Source organism: Phodopus roborovskii, unplaced genomic scaffold (assembly GCF_943737965.1).
Source record: "Phodopus roborovskii unplaced genomic scaffold, PHOROB, whole genome shotgun sequence".
Taxonomy (NCBI): domain Eukaryota; kingdom Metazoa; phylum Chordata; class Mammalia; order Rodentia; family Cricetidae; genus Phodopus; species Phodopus roborovskii.
In genome coordinates this window covers 1,792,016-1,812,198 of record NW_026126516.1, presented here as the reverse complement: position 1 = coordinate 1,812,198, position 20,183 = coordinate 1,792,016, and the positions used below count along the sequence as shown (strand labels likewise).

The 20,183-nt window shown below is 46.6% G+C and overlaps 1 protein-coding gene across 7 annotated transcripts in view; it reads left to right on the top strand.

The window, feature by feature from the left end:
* Ttc7b (tetratricopeptide repeat domain 7B) overlaps positions 1-20,183 on the top strand; it is a 204,206-nt gene that overhangs the window by 36,259 nt on the left and 147,764 nt on the right. For all 7 annotated transcript variants that reach the window (XM_051196459.1, XM_051196460.1, XM_051196464.1 and 4 more), the window contains one exon: positions 17,343-17,473. In XM_051196459.1, the coding sequence (XP_051052416.1) occupies positions 17,343-17,473 (131 nt within the window). The remainder of the gene's footprint in view (positions 1-17,342; positions 17,474-20,183) is intronic.

The window sequence follows — 20,183 nt, the reverse complement described above, 5'->3', positions numbered from 1 at the left end:
GGGCTTCATTCTTGTGATGTGGTGATTTCCATGTTAGGTCAGTTGTGTATTCCCAGGATGCCTCCCATTTGGTCATGGCGTCTGATCATTTTCTGTGTGGCTGTGTTTGATGTGTTACTCTTGTTGAGGATTTCCATGTCTGCATTCCTACGGACATGGTGCTGTCCGTGTGCTAAGCTTGACCTTGTTGTGGAAACACACGTCAGAAGATGACTTTGTGAAGCCTGCCCTCCACTTGGGCTTCTTGGCGTCACTTCCCTTTTAGACATTCCTGTGTGCCTGGGGTTTTCTTTGTAGACAGCTTTTGATTGCCGAGTCAATCCCTTTAACAGGATTTAAAGCCTTCCCCACACTCTGCATCGTTCTACACATGGCATCTGTTGTCATATTGGTGCTTGTGGTGGCATTCAGTTTGTTTTGACTTTTAGAGACAGTCTTACTCTGTTGCCCGAGCATACCTTGACTTTTCAATCCTCCTGCCTCAGCCTCCCCAGGGTGGAACTAAAGCTATGCACCACCCGGCTGTACGTCACCATATACCCAGCCGAATGGCATCTTTTCAGTGGAGTGCCTAGCCACTCAGTAGTGACAAGCAACCGTGGGTCCGCCTAGCTGGTTCTCACTTTCAGGGTTGACAGCTTTGAGAATACTCTGACTTCATCTTTCAGGGATGACCTGAGTAGTGACTTGCCCCGTGTTATTAAGCCAACACAGATCACATCATAGTCAAAGCAGACAGCTCTTCCTGTACATGCAGTTGATTGACAGCGTCAGTCCACTGGACACATTCTTGCCAGGAAGCTGCCAGCTATTGGCAATTTTAAGCAGGAAGAAAGACTTGCATGAATGTATAAGTAATAATATCTTTCTGGCGCAGGATGAAGACTAGAGAGGAAGGAATTAAAGACGGTAGGGAAAAGGCTTTTGGGAGCTGTGAGCTGACCCTGGGCCCCTCATCCGTGTTCTGCATCTCAGAAGCTCTGACTTGTACTGTTTCCCCGGGCTAGTCAGTGGATTTGTGCCTGGCTTTGGCCACCAGGAGGCACTGCTGGGAGGCATCGGGTAGGGTGAGAGAAAAGTCCAGCTCTAGGCAAATGAAACTCCCCTCTCTGTTTAATTCCTACGCAATGACCCCATCTTCTGGCTCTTTCAATTCCACCCCCTCCCTCTGGCCTTTCCAGCCTTTGTGATGGCGGCAGCTTCCTGCTGATGCTGTATCTGGGGTGGGTAACCATGTTACATCTCTCCTTCGTCTTTTATCTCTTATGCAGACAGTTATAAACATTATTTTCCCTGCCTTTCAAAGAACTAGCATGCTTCCTCTGTCCTCGTTGGTCCAGACAGATAGCAGCAATACAGCCAGAGCCTAGATTCCAAGTACAGAGGGGTGCACCAAGGCAGGGCAGACATGTCAGAACTGGGAAGCCTTGAAAGGCACTGAAAGGCATTTAAGAGACATGACAGGTGGTAGTGACGTGTGTGTGTGTGTGTGTGTGTGTGTGTGTGTGTGTGTAAGGGGCTAGGGAGGCAAGTGAGTATGGGGAGAAGGAAAGAAGGAAGGTAGCTGTTCAGTCCACAGGACAGGCGACAACTGAAGCCCAGCATCTCAGGAAGTGTGAGTCCCTGGACCGCAAGGAGGCTGCAGGGCTGGAGCCCCTGGACCACAAGGAGGCTGCAGGGCTGGAGCCCCTGAACTGCAAAGATGCTGCAGGGCTGGAGTTGAAATGTTGAATTTGCATCACCCGGGAGTTCTGCCCTGGGAACCTGCTAGACCTAAAAGGGTTTCTAGGCTACTAGTTTATGGGTCAGGATTAGAGGGTTCTCTGCATTCACACAGAGGACTGCAGGAAAAGAGGAGAGCAAGGACTGAGCTTGGTGCCCCAGGAAGTTACAGGGCAATCTGTAGGGCTCTGGTCCAGGGAAGGGGGTGTCTCAGTGACATGGGCCTTCCTCCCTGTGTTAGTATTTCCTGTCGTGACGGGGGACGTTCATCTATGATGAAGACAGCACCTAGACAGCGACCTGACTGTCAGAAGGACAGTTCAAACTGAAATCTAAACTAGACCATGGAAAAGTAAGCTTTGACCCAAAAAGTCATCTTTTCCGTGTGCTCAAAGCTTGGGTTCTTAGTGAGTTTTCTGCTAAATGTAGGCACATGTTGTGTTTCCAGATTTGTGGACTGTAGCTCCCAGATGGCCAGTCTGGCCACATAAGCTGCTGTGTCCACCCACCCTCTTCTCCAGGCTGCCTGCCCGCCCACCCACCTGCCCTTACCTTTTCCAGGCCCACTCCCTGACTGGGTTTGTCTTCTTCCAACTTGGCCTTATTCTGCTACCCTGAGCTGTCCAGCCTTCGTGACACTGTTCTTGCGTGTCGACTCCGCCCTGCCTTCCTCTGATCCCACCTCTATTTATAGTTAGTGCAGTCGAGTTTGGCACTCAGCTTCTGTTTAATTATTTCACATCTGCCACTTGCCCCTCTCCAAGTAGATTGTATAATTAACGAATTGATGGAATCAGCAAATACATGGGCACGTGCTCCAGGCCGGGCATTGAGGCTGGTCATGTCTAATCTTCTCTCCTTGTACCAAGCACTGGCAGCAATCCAGTCTGCCACACAGGGTGCCTGCATGAGACTGGTCATTAAAGCTTTGCCCCGGCATGCGGGTGCGGAGCTGGTGGTGAACTCTACTCTCACAGACAGCTGTTGCTTAATCAGAAGTTTTCCGTGTGTTTGCAATCCTGTCTGCTTTAGATGGACATTGATGTGGTCTTGGGCACGCTTTGAAGCCCGTCGTCCTGTCTGGAGCCCTCTCCTGCCCACACTCACCTTCAGGGTTTATAGACTGCCTCTCAGCTTGCTTGGCTAAGGGGCCTGTGCAATGCAGGTGGCTCCTGTACTGTGCGCTAATTAATCACTCAGGACTTAGCTCTTGGGAGTCAGCTCCCTCCTTCTAGGATCATCTAGGGGCCTGGGCTTGTACAGAGCTGGTCTAACATGGACTGTCTTCTTGCCTGGCTCTTGTGCCTTCACTAACTGGATCCTGAGTGCAGGCCTTGCTTGGTTACAACCTCGTCTCCTAGTCTTCTTTGGCTGCTAAATCATGTCTAGTGCTCATTCTGTTCCCCCAGATATTCATATGCTTTGGAAATGAAGAACACACACACACACACACACACACACACACACACACACACACACACACACCCATATTTGGGAAGCTCTGAGCTCTGTTGGGGCGGAAGCAGAGCACAGACTGTTCTGTGGGAAAGGAGGGTGTTGCAGTGAGGCATACAGTGTAGCTGTCCACAGTGTGCTCGGGAGGGTGCAGAGCAGGAAGCTGAGTCCCACTTTGACTGCTGTCCCTGCCCAGTGCCCTGAGCAGTGACCCGCAGAGGTGGCGGCTGCTGGGTAGAGCATACTGCAGCTCCCAAGACAGACAGCCTCAGGTTAATAGGGACTAGTGCACACCAGATCTGGGATGTAGTACTAAGTTCCGTGATTACAGCATGTAAGATGTCCTTCTAGAATGGTCTAAGCACTTTCACTTATTCCCCTTGATCTTTGCTGCCCTAGAGACAGACGTGGATAGAGTTCCCCCTTTAAGAGAGGCCTGGCATGTGTAGATCCGTCAGCCCATGTCCTCACTGCCGTTTCCCTGTGAGATTGCAGGCCCTGACTGACAGAGGCTGGTCCTGGTGACTGTGAGGCGCGCTGAGCAAAGGCTCTTCAAGCCAGTGTAGACCCTGCAGGAGGTAATGGAAAGATAGCCTTCCTTAAACAGTGCAGCCAGTCCTCTGGCATCTTTATTTAAGGGCATTGGGGTCACTCTGGAGCTCTGGACCCCTTAAAAGCCATAGCAAGTCAATAAACTGAAAGCTGTGACTTGGGGCCGTGTCTATCAGGATCAGGACTTTTTATTGCAATCTGTAGTGTGTTGTCAGCTGCCACCAGGGGTCGCAGGAGCCCTGTCAAGGCCCAGACAGGAACCGCAGTCGGGCATGCTTAGTTGCTCCCTTCCAGGGGCGTCCCACACTCCACTCCTAGTATCTGCTTGTCTTAGCACCTCAGGGTCCCTGCCCTGACACAAGGCAGGCTGACAGTGTCTATCAGGCCACTGGCATCTGCAGTCTCAGAGATGAGGATAGTGGTGTTATTAACCTGGGATTCAGAGATGCCAGGAGAAAGCTGAACGTGCCTGGCATCTCTGTTAACCCGAACTTAGCGAGGAAGGTCTGGGGACACACAGCCCTCGTTAGAAGGAAGTGTGCAGCCTGTCTTTGTGCAGCTGGGTCACACCCAGGCTTATCCACCCATCTTGGGTGAGGACCAGACTGCCGTCAGTGCCCTGGGGACAGCTCCAGCAGAGACGGTGTTTAATAGGGACCTTTGAGGAGAGAAAGGAAGTGTGTGCCAGGGTGTAGAGCATTAGCAGGACTTGTGCCCTGTATCTTCCTGAGTAGAAAATCCCAGGTGGTCAGGATGCCCATGTGGAGGCCAAGAGCTTTGTGAAAGTCTTTGAAGAACCGCCTGTTTGCAAGTGACCATGACCTTCTAGGCGAGGCCCCACAGCTGCAGAACAGACAGTCCTCGGGTCTGTTGCAGGCTGTATCCCAAGCAGGATGGACCCTGCTAATACCCTGCGAGACCCTGGGCCTACACTCCATATGCTCATGCTTCCCTGTTTCCCAAGGGGACAGGACCACAGCCACCCCCATTGTTTTTCTTTGAGAAGCCGATTTTCTGTGTTTGAAGCTTTGAGATCACCTTGGGTGGTGAAGAAAAAAAAAATGTTGTTTGTAGAAAAGTCGATGCGTGGTGGGTGTGGATGGCAGAAGTGGGCCATGCAGAGCTCCTGTGTGCCCACTTTGCTATGGTGGGAAGCCCAGGCGGTAGGGAATGGGCTTGTGGGCAGGGTACTGCCTGGCCTTGATGGAGTGGAGAACTACTAGCGAGCTGTCCATCCCCTGTGGTCTCTCCGCCATTCCCACTGTAGAAGTCATGATTCCGTGTGGTAGGAGGCTGCACACTGTGTGGAATGGGCCATGCATCTCAGAGCTTCCTCTTTATATTCAGATGCTGTGAGGAGAGCACGGGTCCTTTCCCTGCCACTGACCTACATTCATATTTAATGCTGTTTGTTAGTCCACTTCTCATTGGTTTTCCTTCCGGAGGCAGCAGGGATTCAGAGGGTCCACGGAAAGGCTGAGGGCAGAACTGGAACTGAAAGTCTGCTGAGGTGTCTGTTCTGAATCCCTTTTGCAACTTGAAAGTTTACACATTTGTTTACTTAGTACCTTTGTGTGTGCTTGTATGTGTGTGCACATATGTGGAAGTCAGAGGGTAACTTCCAGGGATCAAACTCAGGCCAGCAGGCTCAGTCTTAGCTGCCTTTACTTGCTGGCCTTTCTGCCTGCCTTGTTACGTTGTTAAGGAAGTGACAATTCTGAGAGGTCCATCCCAGCTAGGACACCGCATCTAGTTGCTGCTCACTGCCGTTTTGTGCAGTGAGGCAAGAACAGCGGCATGCATTGCCGGGTCACTGTCACCCTTGCTGCAATGGGTGGGCAGGGGTCCATTTTGCACTGCAGAGTCCAGAGCGTGTGACGAGAGTCTTCTCTGGGAGCAGGTGAGTCACAACCAGCGTGACAAGGCATCACACTGGGATCAGGGGTCTGTGGCAGTTGTGCTCATTGCATTAACTCTGAGGGACTGGGATGTGGGTGATGGTGATTTTCTGCTACAGGCTTTCCTGTATTTTTAGATATCCCTGAAAAGAAAATGGAGGAGCCTCGTCACTGACACCAGGAAGATGGCTACTAATGAAGGTGGTGGCTATTTGCAGAGTGTTTTCTGAATGCCAGGCACTGGCATTGTCACCGATACATGTGTCACTCTGCACATAAGTGTGATGAGGAAGGAGGAAGAGTCTCCAAAATGTTAGACAGCGTGCCCCTCACTCACACGGCAATTGTGCAGAGAAGCAAGGGTTCAAAGCCAGCTGTCTGCTCAAAGCCTGCCCGCCTCCCCCACCCCGCCCCTTTACTTCAGTATTTTTTCAGCAGAACTAGAGTTAGGTAGTGGGTATGATTTTTCTTTTCAAACAAAGCTTTAAAATAGCACAACAGAAAAGAGCTGCCCAACATGATCTACTTACTAGTTCATGCCTGGCCAAGAGCGTTAAAGGCGTAGGCTCTCATGAAAAACAGTGCATGAAGGTTTGTGGTAGGACTCTCTAGATATACCAGAAGTGTGTGTGTGGGGGGGAATTCAGCAGTCTCTTAATGGATAAAGAAAATGAAGACTTTGATGCAGTGGAATGTTATTTAGCAATCAAAAGGAGTGGGGTTTTAAAAATAAATAATAGTAATCATACAACGCTGTGTCGAATGCAGTTTGTAAATGGTTAATCTATGTTGGTGCATTTCACCTCAATTTAAAAGGTAATGAAGCTGTAATACTAGATAAAAAAATAACTGTGAAGCTTGAAAATATGTTGATAAATCTAGCCAGACACAAAAGATCAATCCCATATGAATCCATTTTTGTGAGCTGCCTAGAAAAGGCAAACCCTTAGAGGCAGAAAGTGAATGAGTGGCCGCGGGGTCTGAGAGAAGGGGCATGGGAAAGAACTGCTGGCGGGGGCTTCTTTTGGGGGTGATGGAAATGTTCTGGAATTAGCTGGTGATGTCCCACTGAGTTATATGCTGTAATACATTTTATAATATTTGAACAGTATCTCAGTCAAACTGTTGTTTAAACATTGATAAACATCAGAGCAAATGGATATAATTCCTCCACCTGGAGTCTTTCCAGCTGCTGTTACCCTACGGCAATCGTGATACAAATAACACCGGTGTCATTTAGTCACTCACTTATGTTTGAGGACTTACCGTGTGCCAGACACTGTCTCCATCATTCAGCAGTCTTCTTTTTTGCGGTTGTTGTTTGAGACAGGGTTTCTCTGTGTAGCCTGGCTGTGTTGGAACTCTCACCTGTAGACCAGGCTGGCCTCAAACACAGAGCTTCGCCTTTCCCTGCCTCTCATTTGGTAGTCTTATATGTAGAGCCTTGCTTTACATCCCACATGCGTGGCCATTGTAGCTACCGTTGAATGCATAGAGACTCCTGCAGCAGAGACATTACAAAATGGAATGTATTGCCAGAGAACTGCAGCTGTGGATTCCGAATGGCTGGCTGGACCCCAGCTCTGTCTGTTTCGTATCATCGTGGGTGAGGTGCGTTACTTGCCAGCTCAAGGCCCAGCCCCTCTGTCATGGAGCATTCAGGTAACTGGCAAGTGGCACTCAACACCTGTTATTATTGCTGTATGTTAAATACATGTTGATATGTGGTTATTAAATGCAGACTTAAAGAGCACAAATTCAGATCATGGACTGAGTACTTCAGGTTGCATTAGCATCTCAGTTGCTTGCAGAATTATAGAGTGAGAAAAGACCTCACTGAAAGAATGTTTGCTCTAGCAGGTAAACGTCGAATCCAGGACTGGTTTCACGTCTGTGTGTCTCTGTGTGTAGACATGTATTTATCTCCTAAGAAGGATATGCTGAGCCTAGAAGGAAGACAATTCTTGGTGATCCCCAAAAGGGGCCAGCCATGGCTTCCAGTCAGAAACCACTTAAACTTACAGAAGCTGTGGGTTGACAGAGACCTCACAGGAGACCGGTGACAGCTGTCCCCCCCCCCTTCACTCCGGCATGTGGTGTTTTCCATGGTCATGTCCCTCTCCACGCCCTGCACCCTCATCCTCCATAGATTGTGGCACACCTGATACCTGTGGGAACCCTGAGGCTCTAGAGGACAGAACACAAGTTCAGCTGCCCCGGGCGAGCTGCCTTCACTAAGGCTTTGCGTTCCAAGTCATGAGCCCTTTCTAGTTTCCTTTCAGCTTTGGAACCTGAGATCCCGACCATTGTCTTGCGGCCTTTAAAGCCTGCACCATGGTTCTGGGTTATCAGAGATGTGAAATTATACTAAGTTTAGTATGTCCAGTTACAAAGTTCAGTTCCAGACTCCCCGCGGTCCGGTTACAGGGGCCCCAGGATGTGTCTTTTCCTGTGTCTGAGTTCCGGACCTGAGGTTAAGATAAAGGAGGGAACAGTGGCTGGTGCTGTGGCTCACAGTTCCTCTGTTACATTTACAGCTTTAACTGTAACATATTGTTATCCTGATCCTGGCTGTTCAGCCTGTAGCACAAGTTAGTGCCTCAGAAGTTCATACCACAGACAAGGTCTGGGAGGTTTGGTGGTCCTGGGATCGCCCGAGGTGGGGCAGATCTTGGTGGGAGAGAAAAATCAGCACTGGACTTAGGTTCATAAGATTCAGTTTGAAACTCATTTTCATCACCTTGCTGGGAATGGGCACTGGACTCACTGCTGTTAGCTGCTCAGTAAAAGATGTTGCCAGAGGGCTTTGTAGTTACAGGGAACAAGGGTCAAAGCATGGTGGCTTTATCGTTTGTTAACTGTGGACTCCTAAATCCAGTCATATCTACAAGGTCTGTGAGCACCCTCCTGGTAGGGTAGCTGTGGAGATCAGAAACTGTGCATCAGACCTCAGGCGTAGTGGGAGGTGCTGAGAAAATGAACCTTGATTAGTATGGGTCAGTCTCATACCCAGAGAAGACCTCAGGCTCTCAAATATAGCCAGGCATGGAAGAATTCTGTAGTTCCCACCTAAATAGAACAGTACAGAGGCTGGACATGTTGTGGAGGGCTCTCAGCCTGATTCTCAGCTGTCTAGCACCCTGTCCAATAGTGGCCTCCCCCGGTCTTCTGCCCCCTAAGCAGTACCTCAGCTTTCAACACTGGGCCCTGGACGAGCCAGGGAAGGGTGTGACCCCCAGCGCAGCACTTGGGCAGGTCACAACTTCTCAGAGACTCTTTCCTCCTCTGTACCTTTAGGGTTGGGCAGATACTGAGTTACTAAATAGCCAGAGCATGTGGAAGAGCTTGAAGGGTGTACAATCCAAACGATTTTATCATTATCCATTCATGGGAAATTTGTTAGCCTTCACAGGAGGCTCTGGAGAAACTTCATCTGGTAACAGGGAGATGAACCATAGGCTGGATAGGTGTGTAGTCTGCATTTTTGAAACACAGTAATGTGGTCAGTCATATTTATTACTAATGCTTTAAACCTGGCCTTGGATGTCAAATAGCATTTTGTTATGGCTTGGCTGTGGCTTGAGTGTGTCCCCCAAAAGGTTTGTGTACTGGTTCCTAGGATGCTAATGTTACTCGATGATGGAACCTCAAAATATGGGAGCTAGTGGGAAATAATTAGATCGCTGAAGCACCATCCTTGGAAGGTGTTGATGTAGCTCTTAAGGGACAACCATTTGTCTCACTCCACGAGGGCCTTCCATAAGGCCTCGGGAGACTCATTACTGTAGACTCGTGCAGCCCAGACCTTAAATGTTACAGACTCGATATCCAGATCATGATCCCACCCAAAGCACTGTGCCTCCTCTGCAATGACTTGTAGGTTGTGGAGCTGTCTTAAATACCCTTATTAAAGCCATGTGTGACTGTTGCTTGTAGACCCAGATGACTGGCTTTGGCTTTTTGGAGCCTAGTAAAATACAAAGGTAATCAAGTTGTATTGAACAGACTGGGTGTTTCTTAGCTTCAGGGGCCTTGGCATGTCTCGGAATAGCTTGGTCATTGCCATGGGCATTAGTGGTCAGAGACCAGCCTGTAGGAACACAGTGTCTACCAGTGGAGCTAATTTTTCCTTGATCTTTTAACATGTTCCAGGAGATTGGTTTTCCTCGTATTAAACTACTGGTTTCAGATCTTATGTTGTTTGTTTGGTTCTTATTCAGGAAAAGAGCAGAATGAAATTCTCTTTTTTGTTTTCCTTTCTTCTTTTTTTTCCATTTGTTTGTTTGTTTGTTTTGTTTTGTTTTTCTAGACGGGGTTTCTCTGTGTGTAGCCCTGGCTGTTCTGGAACTCTCTGTAGACCAGGCTGGCCTCAAATTCAGAGACCTACCTGCCTCTGCCTCCCAAATGCTGGGATTAAAGGTGTGTGCCACCACAGCCCAACTCAGTGGACTGATTTATGCAGAGTAGATATTGCAAAAGAAAAGATTAGTGAATTTGAAAACAAAGCAATAACTAAACAGGAAATTTTTTTAAAGTGGAAAGAGTATAAAGTGTAGCCCTTTTCCTACTTAGTTTTAACTGTTGATTAAATTAACTGTTGATTTGACACAGCCTACAGTCACTCAAGGGGGGGACAACTGAGGGGTTATTCCGATCAGATTGGCCTGTGGGCGTGTCTATTGGGGTTGTCTCAGGTGTTAATTGACAGGGAAGGGCTCAGCCCCTGTGGGTGGCACATTGTCCGGCAGGTGGTCCTGGGCTGTATAAGAGAGCTAAGCGAGCACAGGGCAAACAAGCAAGCAGCAATCTCTATGCTTTCTCTTCAGGTTCCTGCCTGAGTCCCTGCCCCGACTCCCTCAGGGATGGACTGTGGCATGGAGCTACAGGCCAAATAATGGCTTTGCAAGCCACATACACACTTTATTCTCCTAAGTTACTTTTGGTCAGGGTGCTTTTTTCACAGCAAAGAGATCAAACTATAATATAACTGAATCTTGGGATAATGCTGGGTGATTTGATATGAATGTAATTAAAACCACCTAGGAAAGGAAATGGGGGACATAAAAATTTTGTGTTTATCTTTGTGTGTGTTTGATCTATCTGTAAGTTGTCATATGAGTGGGCGCAGGCATGTGCTCACTACAGGGCACACGTAGAAGTTTGAGACAACCTTGTATGTGGGTTCTTGCCTCCCACCTTGTATGAGGCTCAGTCTGTTTTCCCACTATGAACACCATGAGCTGGACCACAAGCATCTGGGGCTTTTCCTGTCTCTCCATAGGAGTGCTACCGAATTTCTGTTCTGGACATCTGAACTCAGGATCGTGGCAAGTATTTTACCCACTGAACCATTTCCACAGTCAACATAAATGTTTCTGAAGAAATAATAGCTAAACACTTTTCTAGTTTTTACAAAACTGTAAATAATCAGTTCTAGGAGCTCAGTGAAGCTCAAGTACTTCATAATTCAAACTGCGCACTGCTCACACCCAGTGACAAAGCTGCAAAGAGACCCATGATGCACACACGGAAGAGTGAGAGAGACGTGGGATTCTCCTTGGGAAACATGCAGGTGTAATGAGTAGGTTTTTCCGCCCGCCGCCGGTCTTTACCCGCCGCCACGCCAGCCCCAATTAACGCGCCGAGACTCTGTATTAGATATAATGCTGTTGGCTAGTTACTTGTTTCTTATCGGCTAGCTCTGTCTTAAGTATTAACCCATTGCTGTTAATCTATGTTCCATGTGCTCTTACCGGAGAGCTCGCTGGCGTCTCGTCTCCCCAGTCTCTCCATCTTGGCTCCTCCTTACTACTTCCTCTTTCCTCCTTGTCTCCCAGTCCCTCCTATCTTCCTTTCCTATTGGCCAACAGTACTTTATTCATTAACCAGTACGAGAAACATTTATACAGAATGACATCTCCCATCATGCAGGAGGGGGGTTGAGTGGAGCAACATCTTTAGGGACAGGTGGAGGGGGAAGCAAACCACCAACCTTGACTTCCCCTCCTAGGGAAATAGCTCCAAAGATGAAGATCAAATGTGGCATCTCGCAGACAGAATGCAGCTAAGTAGTAGTAGGATAATCTCATCCACTATATTAGAGGAATTACTTTGGGCAGAAGAAGAAAAACACCAGAAGGAAGTGAAAATCAACACAGTGAATGTTTAGCACAGAAGAGCCCAACTATATAGCTGAGAATAGAAAAGTGAGTTTCTTTAAAATGTAACTGACTACTTAATACAAATAACCAGCTCTAAGGGCACAGATGAAATCATGCAGTTATGAAGGTGTTCCCAGCATGGGAAGTCATTTGAAACAGATCATAACAGATAAAAACCAAAAGCAACAGACAAGTTAACAATAATGCTAACCAAATAGAGAGGCAGAAAAAGAGGGGAGAGAAACAGACCACAGGCGCATGGGACAAACACAGATTTCAGTAAATGTCACTCTAGGGAATTGTTTGTTTGTTTGGTTGGTTGTTTTTTTTTTTTTTTTTTTTTTTTTTTTTTACATAGAATCTCACTTTAGCCCAGTGCATGATCCTCAGCCTCCAGAATACTGGGGTCATGGGCATGTGTCACCTTGTTTGACTAAGTGTAAATGCTCCAAACACTAAAGCTAAAAGATCATCAGAACAGGAAATAAGGAAGGTTTGAGTGCTGACTGATTGACGTGTTTTACAAATAGTGACACAGAAGACTGAGAGAAAAAGGGACAAGAAACGTGCCCTGGTTACACTAACCAAATGAGAATTGGAAAGGCAGGGTTAAAGTCAACAAAGATGGTGCTGAAACAAAGAAGAATCTATTAAAGGATGTAATAACAATTCTAGAGTTTACATACCCAGTAGAATTAAAATACATGAAGAACGGCTGATAAAACTTCACAGAGAAATGGGCAGATGCAGTCATGCTGTGACTCAGTACCCTGTTTCAATAGATGGAGAGGAGGATGAATTTTAGAGAGAAGCCCAGGAGCACAGTGTTGACTTGACCCCACCGGCCTTTGTGTGGCATTCTACCTTACAACAGACTACACATTCTCTTTTAGCAAGACTTACCAGATTGGCTGTATTTTTGGGTCAGAAACACGTTGTGACAAAGAAGGATTCAACTATGTTCTCTAATGCCTGTCAGCGTTCCTTAGGACTATCTTCATGCCTCTGATTGCAGGAAAATGTTCACACTTCAGAAAATGTATTCATGCTTACTGTGTACTACACAAAAAGACACAGACTAAAATCAGTAGAGATAAAAGGCATGGAGGAAAGAGTTCAGGGAAGAACGGGCTTCAACTTGGAGTCCTCTCCCTCCAGACTTCTGGCAGCAGCCAGCCTTCAGTTCTCCCAACAGTGAGTATGACGGTACTCACCAGACATTAGTGAGCAGAGACAGACCACTGTAACAGCAGACAGTCTGGAGATGCACCCATTGGTGCCCACACGATTTTCCAGAAAAGTGCGTTTCATCAGGGAAGGAAAAGGTTCGGTTACATAGAATTAGAAAGCTGGAGGTCTGTTTGCTGAAAGGTCTGTTCAGTTTGTACCTTGCAGTGTATGTAAAAGTGATTGCTGTGTAGATCACACTCCTGCGTTCCAATTCTAGAGGAAAATGCAGGCCAAAGCCTTGTTAGCCCAAACTCAGTCCAATTAAAGAAAACATGGATACATTGGATTTCATCAAAGGTTTATTTCTGTTATTTAAAAATTGTCCTCCTTGCACCTGGGCCTCATGGTTCTGGGTGGCTCGTGGTTGATCTCTATCCACCCAGGGCAAGTATCCTCTTAAAAGCTGTTAAAAAGGGGAGGTGGGGGAGAAAAAGAATTCATAGAATGGAAATATTTCCACATCTCAAACCTAACATTTGTATCTAGAATATACAAAAAACATCAATTCAGTAGGAAATTAGCAGGCTAATTAAACATTTTAACAGATACTTGACTGAAGATGTGTAGATAACAAGTAGGCTCATGAACAAGTGGATAGTTGGAGCCAGTGGTCATGGAAATAGGACCTCTTCCTGCCCTCTGGAGGGATGCTGTTTACAAGTCAGTCAGGAGATCTGCAGTGACAGGACCCTCAGCTCTGTGGAGACAGGGCCTTCAGCTCTGTGGAGACAGACAGGATCCTCAGCTCTGAGGAGGAGTAAACTATGGAGACAGTAGATTGGTGATAGTTTAAGCTGAGGGCAGGACTGGGAACTGACTAAATCCAAGCAGAAAGCATCATTTGAGGATGATGAATTTTGTTTGGATTTCTGTTGCTATGAAGAAACACCATGACCATAGCAATTCTTATAAACATTTAATTTGGGGCTGGCTTACTGTTCAGAGGCTTAGTCCATAATCATCACAGCAGGAAACTTGGCATCGTGTGGGCAGACATGATGCTGGAGAAGGAGCTGGGAGTTCTACATCTGGATCCACAGGCAGCAGGGAGAGACTGTGCCACACTGGACGTAGCTTGAGCATATAAAACTTCAAAGCCCTTCCTTCAGCAAAGCCACACCTCCTAATAGTGCCACTCCCTATGGGACAAGCATTCAAACCCATGGGTCTGTGAGGGCCACTCCTATTCAAACCACCACAAATAATGATGATAATGCAAGTCTGTGAATTTATTTAAAATTTTTTGAATACGTAAACCAGGCAAATTTTATCTCATGTATATTATACCTCACTAGTGACCTCAGAATGATATTTAGTGATCAAGACAGATAGTATTGGTAAAAGAACAGACAGGTAAGTCAATAGAACAGATCTAAAATGTGGATCCATTCAACTGAGTAGCAAAAGCAGCTCAATATAGAAAGATATTCTTCAACAAACAATGTCTGAACTACTGAACATGATGCAGAAAAGTAAAGGATAGAAACCTAGTCATGGACTTCAAATATTATGTCAAAATAGATCCTAAGTGTCAAAGTAAAATGCAAAGCTATGAAACTTGTAGAAGATAACACAGATGAAACTAGGTGACTTTGTGTTTACCAATGAGATTTCGTTGCAATATCTAAAGTACAATCCATGAAAGTACAGGTTGATAACATTAGGATTTAATAAAGTTAAATGTGTGAAATAAATAATAATGTTGAATCTGTGGAAGATGCCAGTAACAGTGTGGAAAGAACAATGTTTGGCTCGGAGGGCTGGGGTGTGGCTCAGCTGGTAAAATGCTATCTGTACAAGCATGCTATTCAGAGCCCTAGCCCCATGTAAAAGCCTGGCAGGTGCTTACAATGTCAGCTCCGGAGAGCCTGGATAGCAGGGTCCCTGGGATTTCCAGCCTCAGTCTACCTGAATTGGTGAATTGGCAAGCTTCAGATCCAATAAGAAACCCTGTCTCAAAAAGTGATGTGGAAAGATAGAAAAAGACACCTGATGTCGAACTCTGCTTGCCCCAACACATGCATGCTCACCTACACACAGATAAACATATCTGTGAATATACTCTACAGAAGTCATAGATTTTGAAAAAAATTTACAAAATAAGTATTTATGATAAAGGTCTTTCATTTGAAACATACAGAGAATACTTAAAACTCAACACTGGAAATCCCTAAATTCCCCAATTGAAAAAGAGCAAAAAATTTAACCAGGCAGCACTTCACATAAGACATGCAGGTGGCGAATAAGCACGAGAAAATACTTGACACAAGTTATCAGGGAAATGCAGAGTTGAGATACCACTGTGCCCCTGCCAGACTGGCAACTCCCAGACCAGCAACACAGTGCTGGTCACAAGCAGAGCAGCACAAACTTGTTCAGTCCTGCTGGTGAACAGCAATACCGTACCTTGGGAAACAACAAGACTCTTGGTCTGAGTCAAAAGGCCAGAAGCAGTGTGGGGCAGTTTCTTCCAAGGCTATGTCTTCAGCATGGTCTTGTGTGTGATGTAAAAGTTGCACATCTTAGTATTTACTAAATTGATTTGAAACTTATATCCACAAAAAAAAAAAAAAAAAAAAATCTGCAGGCACTTCTCCAATAAGCCAAAACTAAGCAATCAACAAACTATTCAACAGATGGATAGGTCAGAGGAATATTAGTCAGCAAGAGAAAGAAATGAGCTAGCAAGCCATGAAAAGACATGGAATGGAATCTACTTTAAATATTAGTACCTAATAGGATGTGTATTGACCAAGAGGCTAAAGACCCATTAACTGGTTTGGGACAAATCACTTTCCTCATCACGACGGGTTTCCACTTCTTCAGCTGTACAAGGGAATTGATCTGCCCCTTCCAATTCCAGACTCTCTCGGACTTTTAAATGAGCTGGAATTATACCATGTCATAGGGCCCTTAAGGCAGCAGAGATCCTCTTGTAAAAATTCTGCCACAACATCCCTCCCCATGTCTTCTCCCTCTGCCTTTTGGTGCCTAAAAACTGAGTCTGATTTCTCTAGACCAGCTGAAGGTTGGTAGGCACTGGGGTCAAGAAATATCTGCGCATCCTCATATTGCATTTTTTTTTTTTTTTTAGCCTTTCATGCTTTTCTACATCTGAACTGTGGACTCTACCCCGGTAAAGAGTTGTTTCTATGAGAAAAATGCCCCCAGACAATGTTATAGGTTTTCTTATTGTCCAGAACTGAGAAATGATCTGTGTTGTAATTACTGCTAAACTCTTGGGCCTGAGTGTTAGTCTGAAAGTGAAAAGATTTCCCTCACTCCTAAGTACCACTTGTTCCAAGGTATGTCCCACTGACCCAGAGACCTCCCACAAGCTGCCACCTCTTGAAAGACCCCACATCTTCCCAGTAGCACCACTCGGGGGCCATGCCTCGATACAAAGGCCTTTGGAGACACTTAAGATCTAAGCAAGAGCTGCCAGATTTTTTTATTTTTGAAAATTGTTGATGAGCTTTGGGTATCGTTGAGTGAGAGTCTTTGTGTTAGTCAGGGACCTCCTGGGACAGGGTCAGTAGGAGGTAAGACCTTTAGCTGACTGCTGTAACCCCAGGGGAGCTGCTGGTGTACTTCCCATCCAGACTGAAGGCCTGGGAACCTGAAGACTCAGTGGCATAGGTTTCAGTCTGAGAGCCAACAGGCCCCAGGCCAAGAGGAGCCAGTGCCACTGTTCAGCCAGGAAAGGCCATTCTGTCTTAGCTATTATCCAGTTCTACCCAGGTGACTAGATGAGGCCTGCCCACTTAGGGAAGGCAACATGCTTACTCAGTCTTCCATCCCAAGTGTAACCTCATCCAGAAACATCCCACAGATACACCCAGAATATCTGTCCAAATGTCCTGGCACCCCATTGTTTGGGCAGGCTGACATATCAATGACATGGTATTCTTCAGGACTGAAAGGGCTCAAGGTGAAGGGCCTTCAAGTTCAAAGTGCATCAGGTTAAAGTAGACTACTGTGCGTTGTGAGAAGCCTCTTGTGCAGCTGTAAATGTGCCTTCTGGTGCCTCAGTTTGATGCTCTGCTTGTCTTTAAGAGAGGATAATCAGGGTGTGGTGTCACATGCCTTTAATTGAGAAGCAGAGAGGCAAGTGGATCTTTGTGAGTTCAAGGCCAGCTTGGACTTCTTAGGGAGTTCCAAACCAGCCACATAGTGAGACCCTGTCTCAATAAACGGAGGATAGGCAAGAGGAACTACTTCCTCTTACAGCGCAGACCATTTTCTGGCCCTTAAGAGTGATACCTAAAATTGAGTCCCATGAAAACCAACTCACCCAGCTTCTGTGTGTTTGTTTTGCTCTTAGGACTTTGTTTAGAGAAGCTGCCTGTTTCGTCCTCTACCAGTAATCTCCATGTGGACCGGGAGCAGGATGTCATCACCTGCTATGAGAAAGCTGGGGACATTGCACTCTTGTATCTCCAGGAGATTGAAAGGGTAAGAGCCATGTGGTACCCTCCTTTCAACTTCACACCCAAATCCAAGTGTGCACATTGTAGCCTACCCCTGGGACACTTTTGACTTGTCTGCCTCTGGGTACAAGTTCTGCTTGCATTCCTGAATGTTATAGAGAAAATGGTCATATGTGTGGTACCTATGAAAATAAGTGGGCCAGTGTGTATGTGCAGATATGACAGGATGGGCTGTCCATACTTGTCACACTGAAACTGGCCTATCACTCTTGTTTTCCTGGACTGAGATTCATACATCTTTGCATGATCTTCCTACCAGTAAGTATTCAGCTGGAGTTTGGGCAGCTTTACCTTGATGGCATGTCATAGGCCTGCCAGGGACTTAGCTAGTCTGTTTGGAGCAGAGACTATCTGGGAGGCCCTAGCGCTCAAGTGTTTGGTCGATGGCTGGGGAAGGAAACATGGCAACTGACAGTAATGTCATACAAGCAGAGACTGAGTGAACAGAGGAGGCTAGAGGCTGGATGGGTCAGGGTTGGGGCCAGGGAAGGCTAGGGAAGGGGTCAGCCAGGGATGCAGTCAGGAATGTAGTCAGAGAATGGGTCAAGGATGGGGTCAGGGACTGGAATCAGGGATGTGGTCAGGAATGCAGTCAAGGATGGGGTCAGGGATGGGGTCAGGGATAGGGTCAGGGATAGGGTCAGGGATGGGGTCAGGGATAGGGTCAGGGATGGGGCCAGGGATAGGTGGGCATCTTACCTATTCAGAAGGATCCCTGTCTTTCCAGTCTGTTTTTTACTAAACTCCTTCACTCACAGCTCAGTGTCCGTTTTCCCATCTATAAAAAGCTCATAAATTAGTCCTACCTCAAGAAATCAGTAAGGTCATGTGGATAAAGACACTCTAGATTTGGAACATATTAGATTCTTGGTGTCACTGATTTGTAATGACAACTCCTAACAGTTTCTTCTGTAACGCTTCCCTGGGGTCTAACCAAAGCTGGCTGTGATCTTAACCCTCTTGGGTCCAGATAAGCATCTGTGAGATTGACATGATAACGAACCTTGTAAGACGTGAACATTGATCAGAAGTGTGCTTTCCATGAGTTTATAGGCCTCGTTTTTCCATGATTACAGGACATAGAGGGACTACCTAAGCCTCCCCCAACACGTGTACAGATATAAGTCTTACATAAATCACTTTATAGTATATTGACGGATGTGGGGAGAATCAGAATTGTCTCTCAGCGGGGAAAGCAGAAACTGAGGACTTGATGGCAACTATGGAGAATCATTTGACCCAGACCTAACCAGCCATAGCTGTAAGAAACAGTGTGAAAGCTGGGTATTGGTGGCACCTTTAATCCCAGCATGGGGGGGGTAGAGAGGGGGAGGTGGATCTCTGTGAGTTCAAGGCCAGCCTGGTCTACAGAGGTAGTTCCAGGACAGGCTCCAAAACAATACAGAGTAACCCTGTCTCAAAAAACAGTGTCAGAGAGTTCAGGTTGGTAGGCCTCTCTGGCTGGTATGCTGCTCTGCCAGAAGGTTCTGAGAGGAGTGAATTTTGTTGTGTCATCATAGATTGTCAGGGAACTGATTGTGCAGCCGGTTTTGAAATCTGTGCCCCTCTCCTTCCTGCCTGCCATGGCCGGCACGTGGCTGTGGAAAACTCAGTTCATTGTAGCTGAGCTCTGCTTCTGACCACACATCCTGGCTTGTCCAGAAACCTTTATTTTTCAGCTTACTGTCGAGTTGTCCGCTTTGGAGCTGCTCTTCCCTGACGGGGAGAAAGGGACTCATCTGTCACATGTGTGTGCAGTGATACAGGAAGTGGCCTTATGGTCTCCTGCCTTTTGTTGTGGCTCCCTGCTTACTGCTGAGTTCTTCAGCGGGACATCAAGGAAATCCATAGTCATGGAATTCAGAAGAAACCTCCTTCCTCCCCTTCTCCGCGTCTTTCTGTTTCTGGTTTTAGGGATCATAGGAGTTAGATTTTGAAAAGAAAATTAAGGCCCCAGGACTCCCAGCAAGTTTGGCCAATTAGAACTCAGCTTTTTTCTGACACCCAGTTCATCTCCGGGACACTGTGTGTTGTGTTGACCTGTCCCACCCCACACCCTCACTTGTGGAAAGCACTCCGAGGTATTGGACTTTGAGAACCTCGGCTTCCAGAACCACAGGCGAGCACCATCTCCTGTCTCCATCAGATCCCAGCCTTTCTGCATGGCTGTCTCTGGCCCTGATTTTTCAGGAGTGCTTCTTATGGAAACTTTGGACCTGCAGGGAGAGAGGCTGACGAGCCAAACATCTGTTTTGTTTGACTGCAGTAGGCACTCAAGACATTTTATGTTGGTCAGTGTAGAAACTAGGGAAACTGGGCTTTGTAGAAGTACAGGGATTCACAGACCTTACTTGCTTTTAAAACTTGAACTCAGTTGACCTGATTTTGAACTGTTAAAGAATGATGCTGGGATGAAAACAGGAATTGACTATGAAAGGGGTAAAAGCCTGGCGCGCCTGGGATAAATAGTGCCTTACTTTCACGCTGTCCTACGAAGGAAGTCTGATGCAGTTTTGTCTTGCCAGTGGCTGGACAGTGGCTTCTCCTGCCACCCTGAGGTGAGGAAGCTGCTGTTTGCCAGGATTTATTGGCATTTTTTTTTTTTAAATGAGCATTGGCTTTTAAGTTCATTCAGTAACAAAAAGAGGGTCTAGGGAGAACTCTTGAGGTTGTTG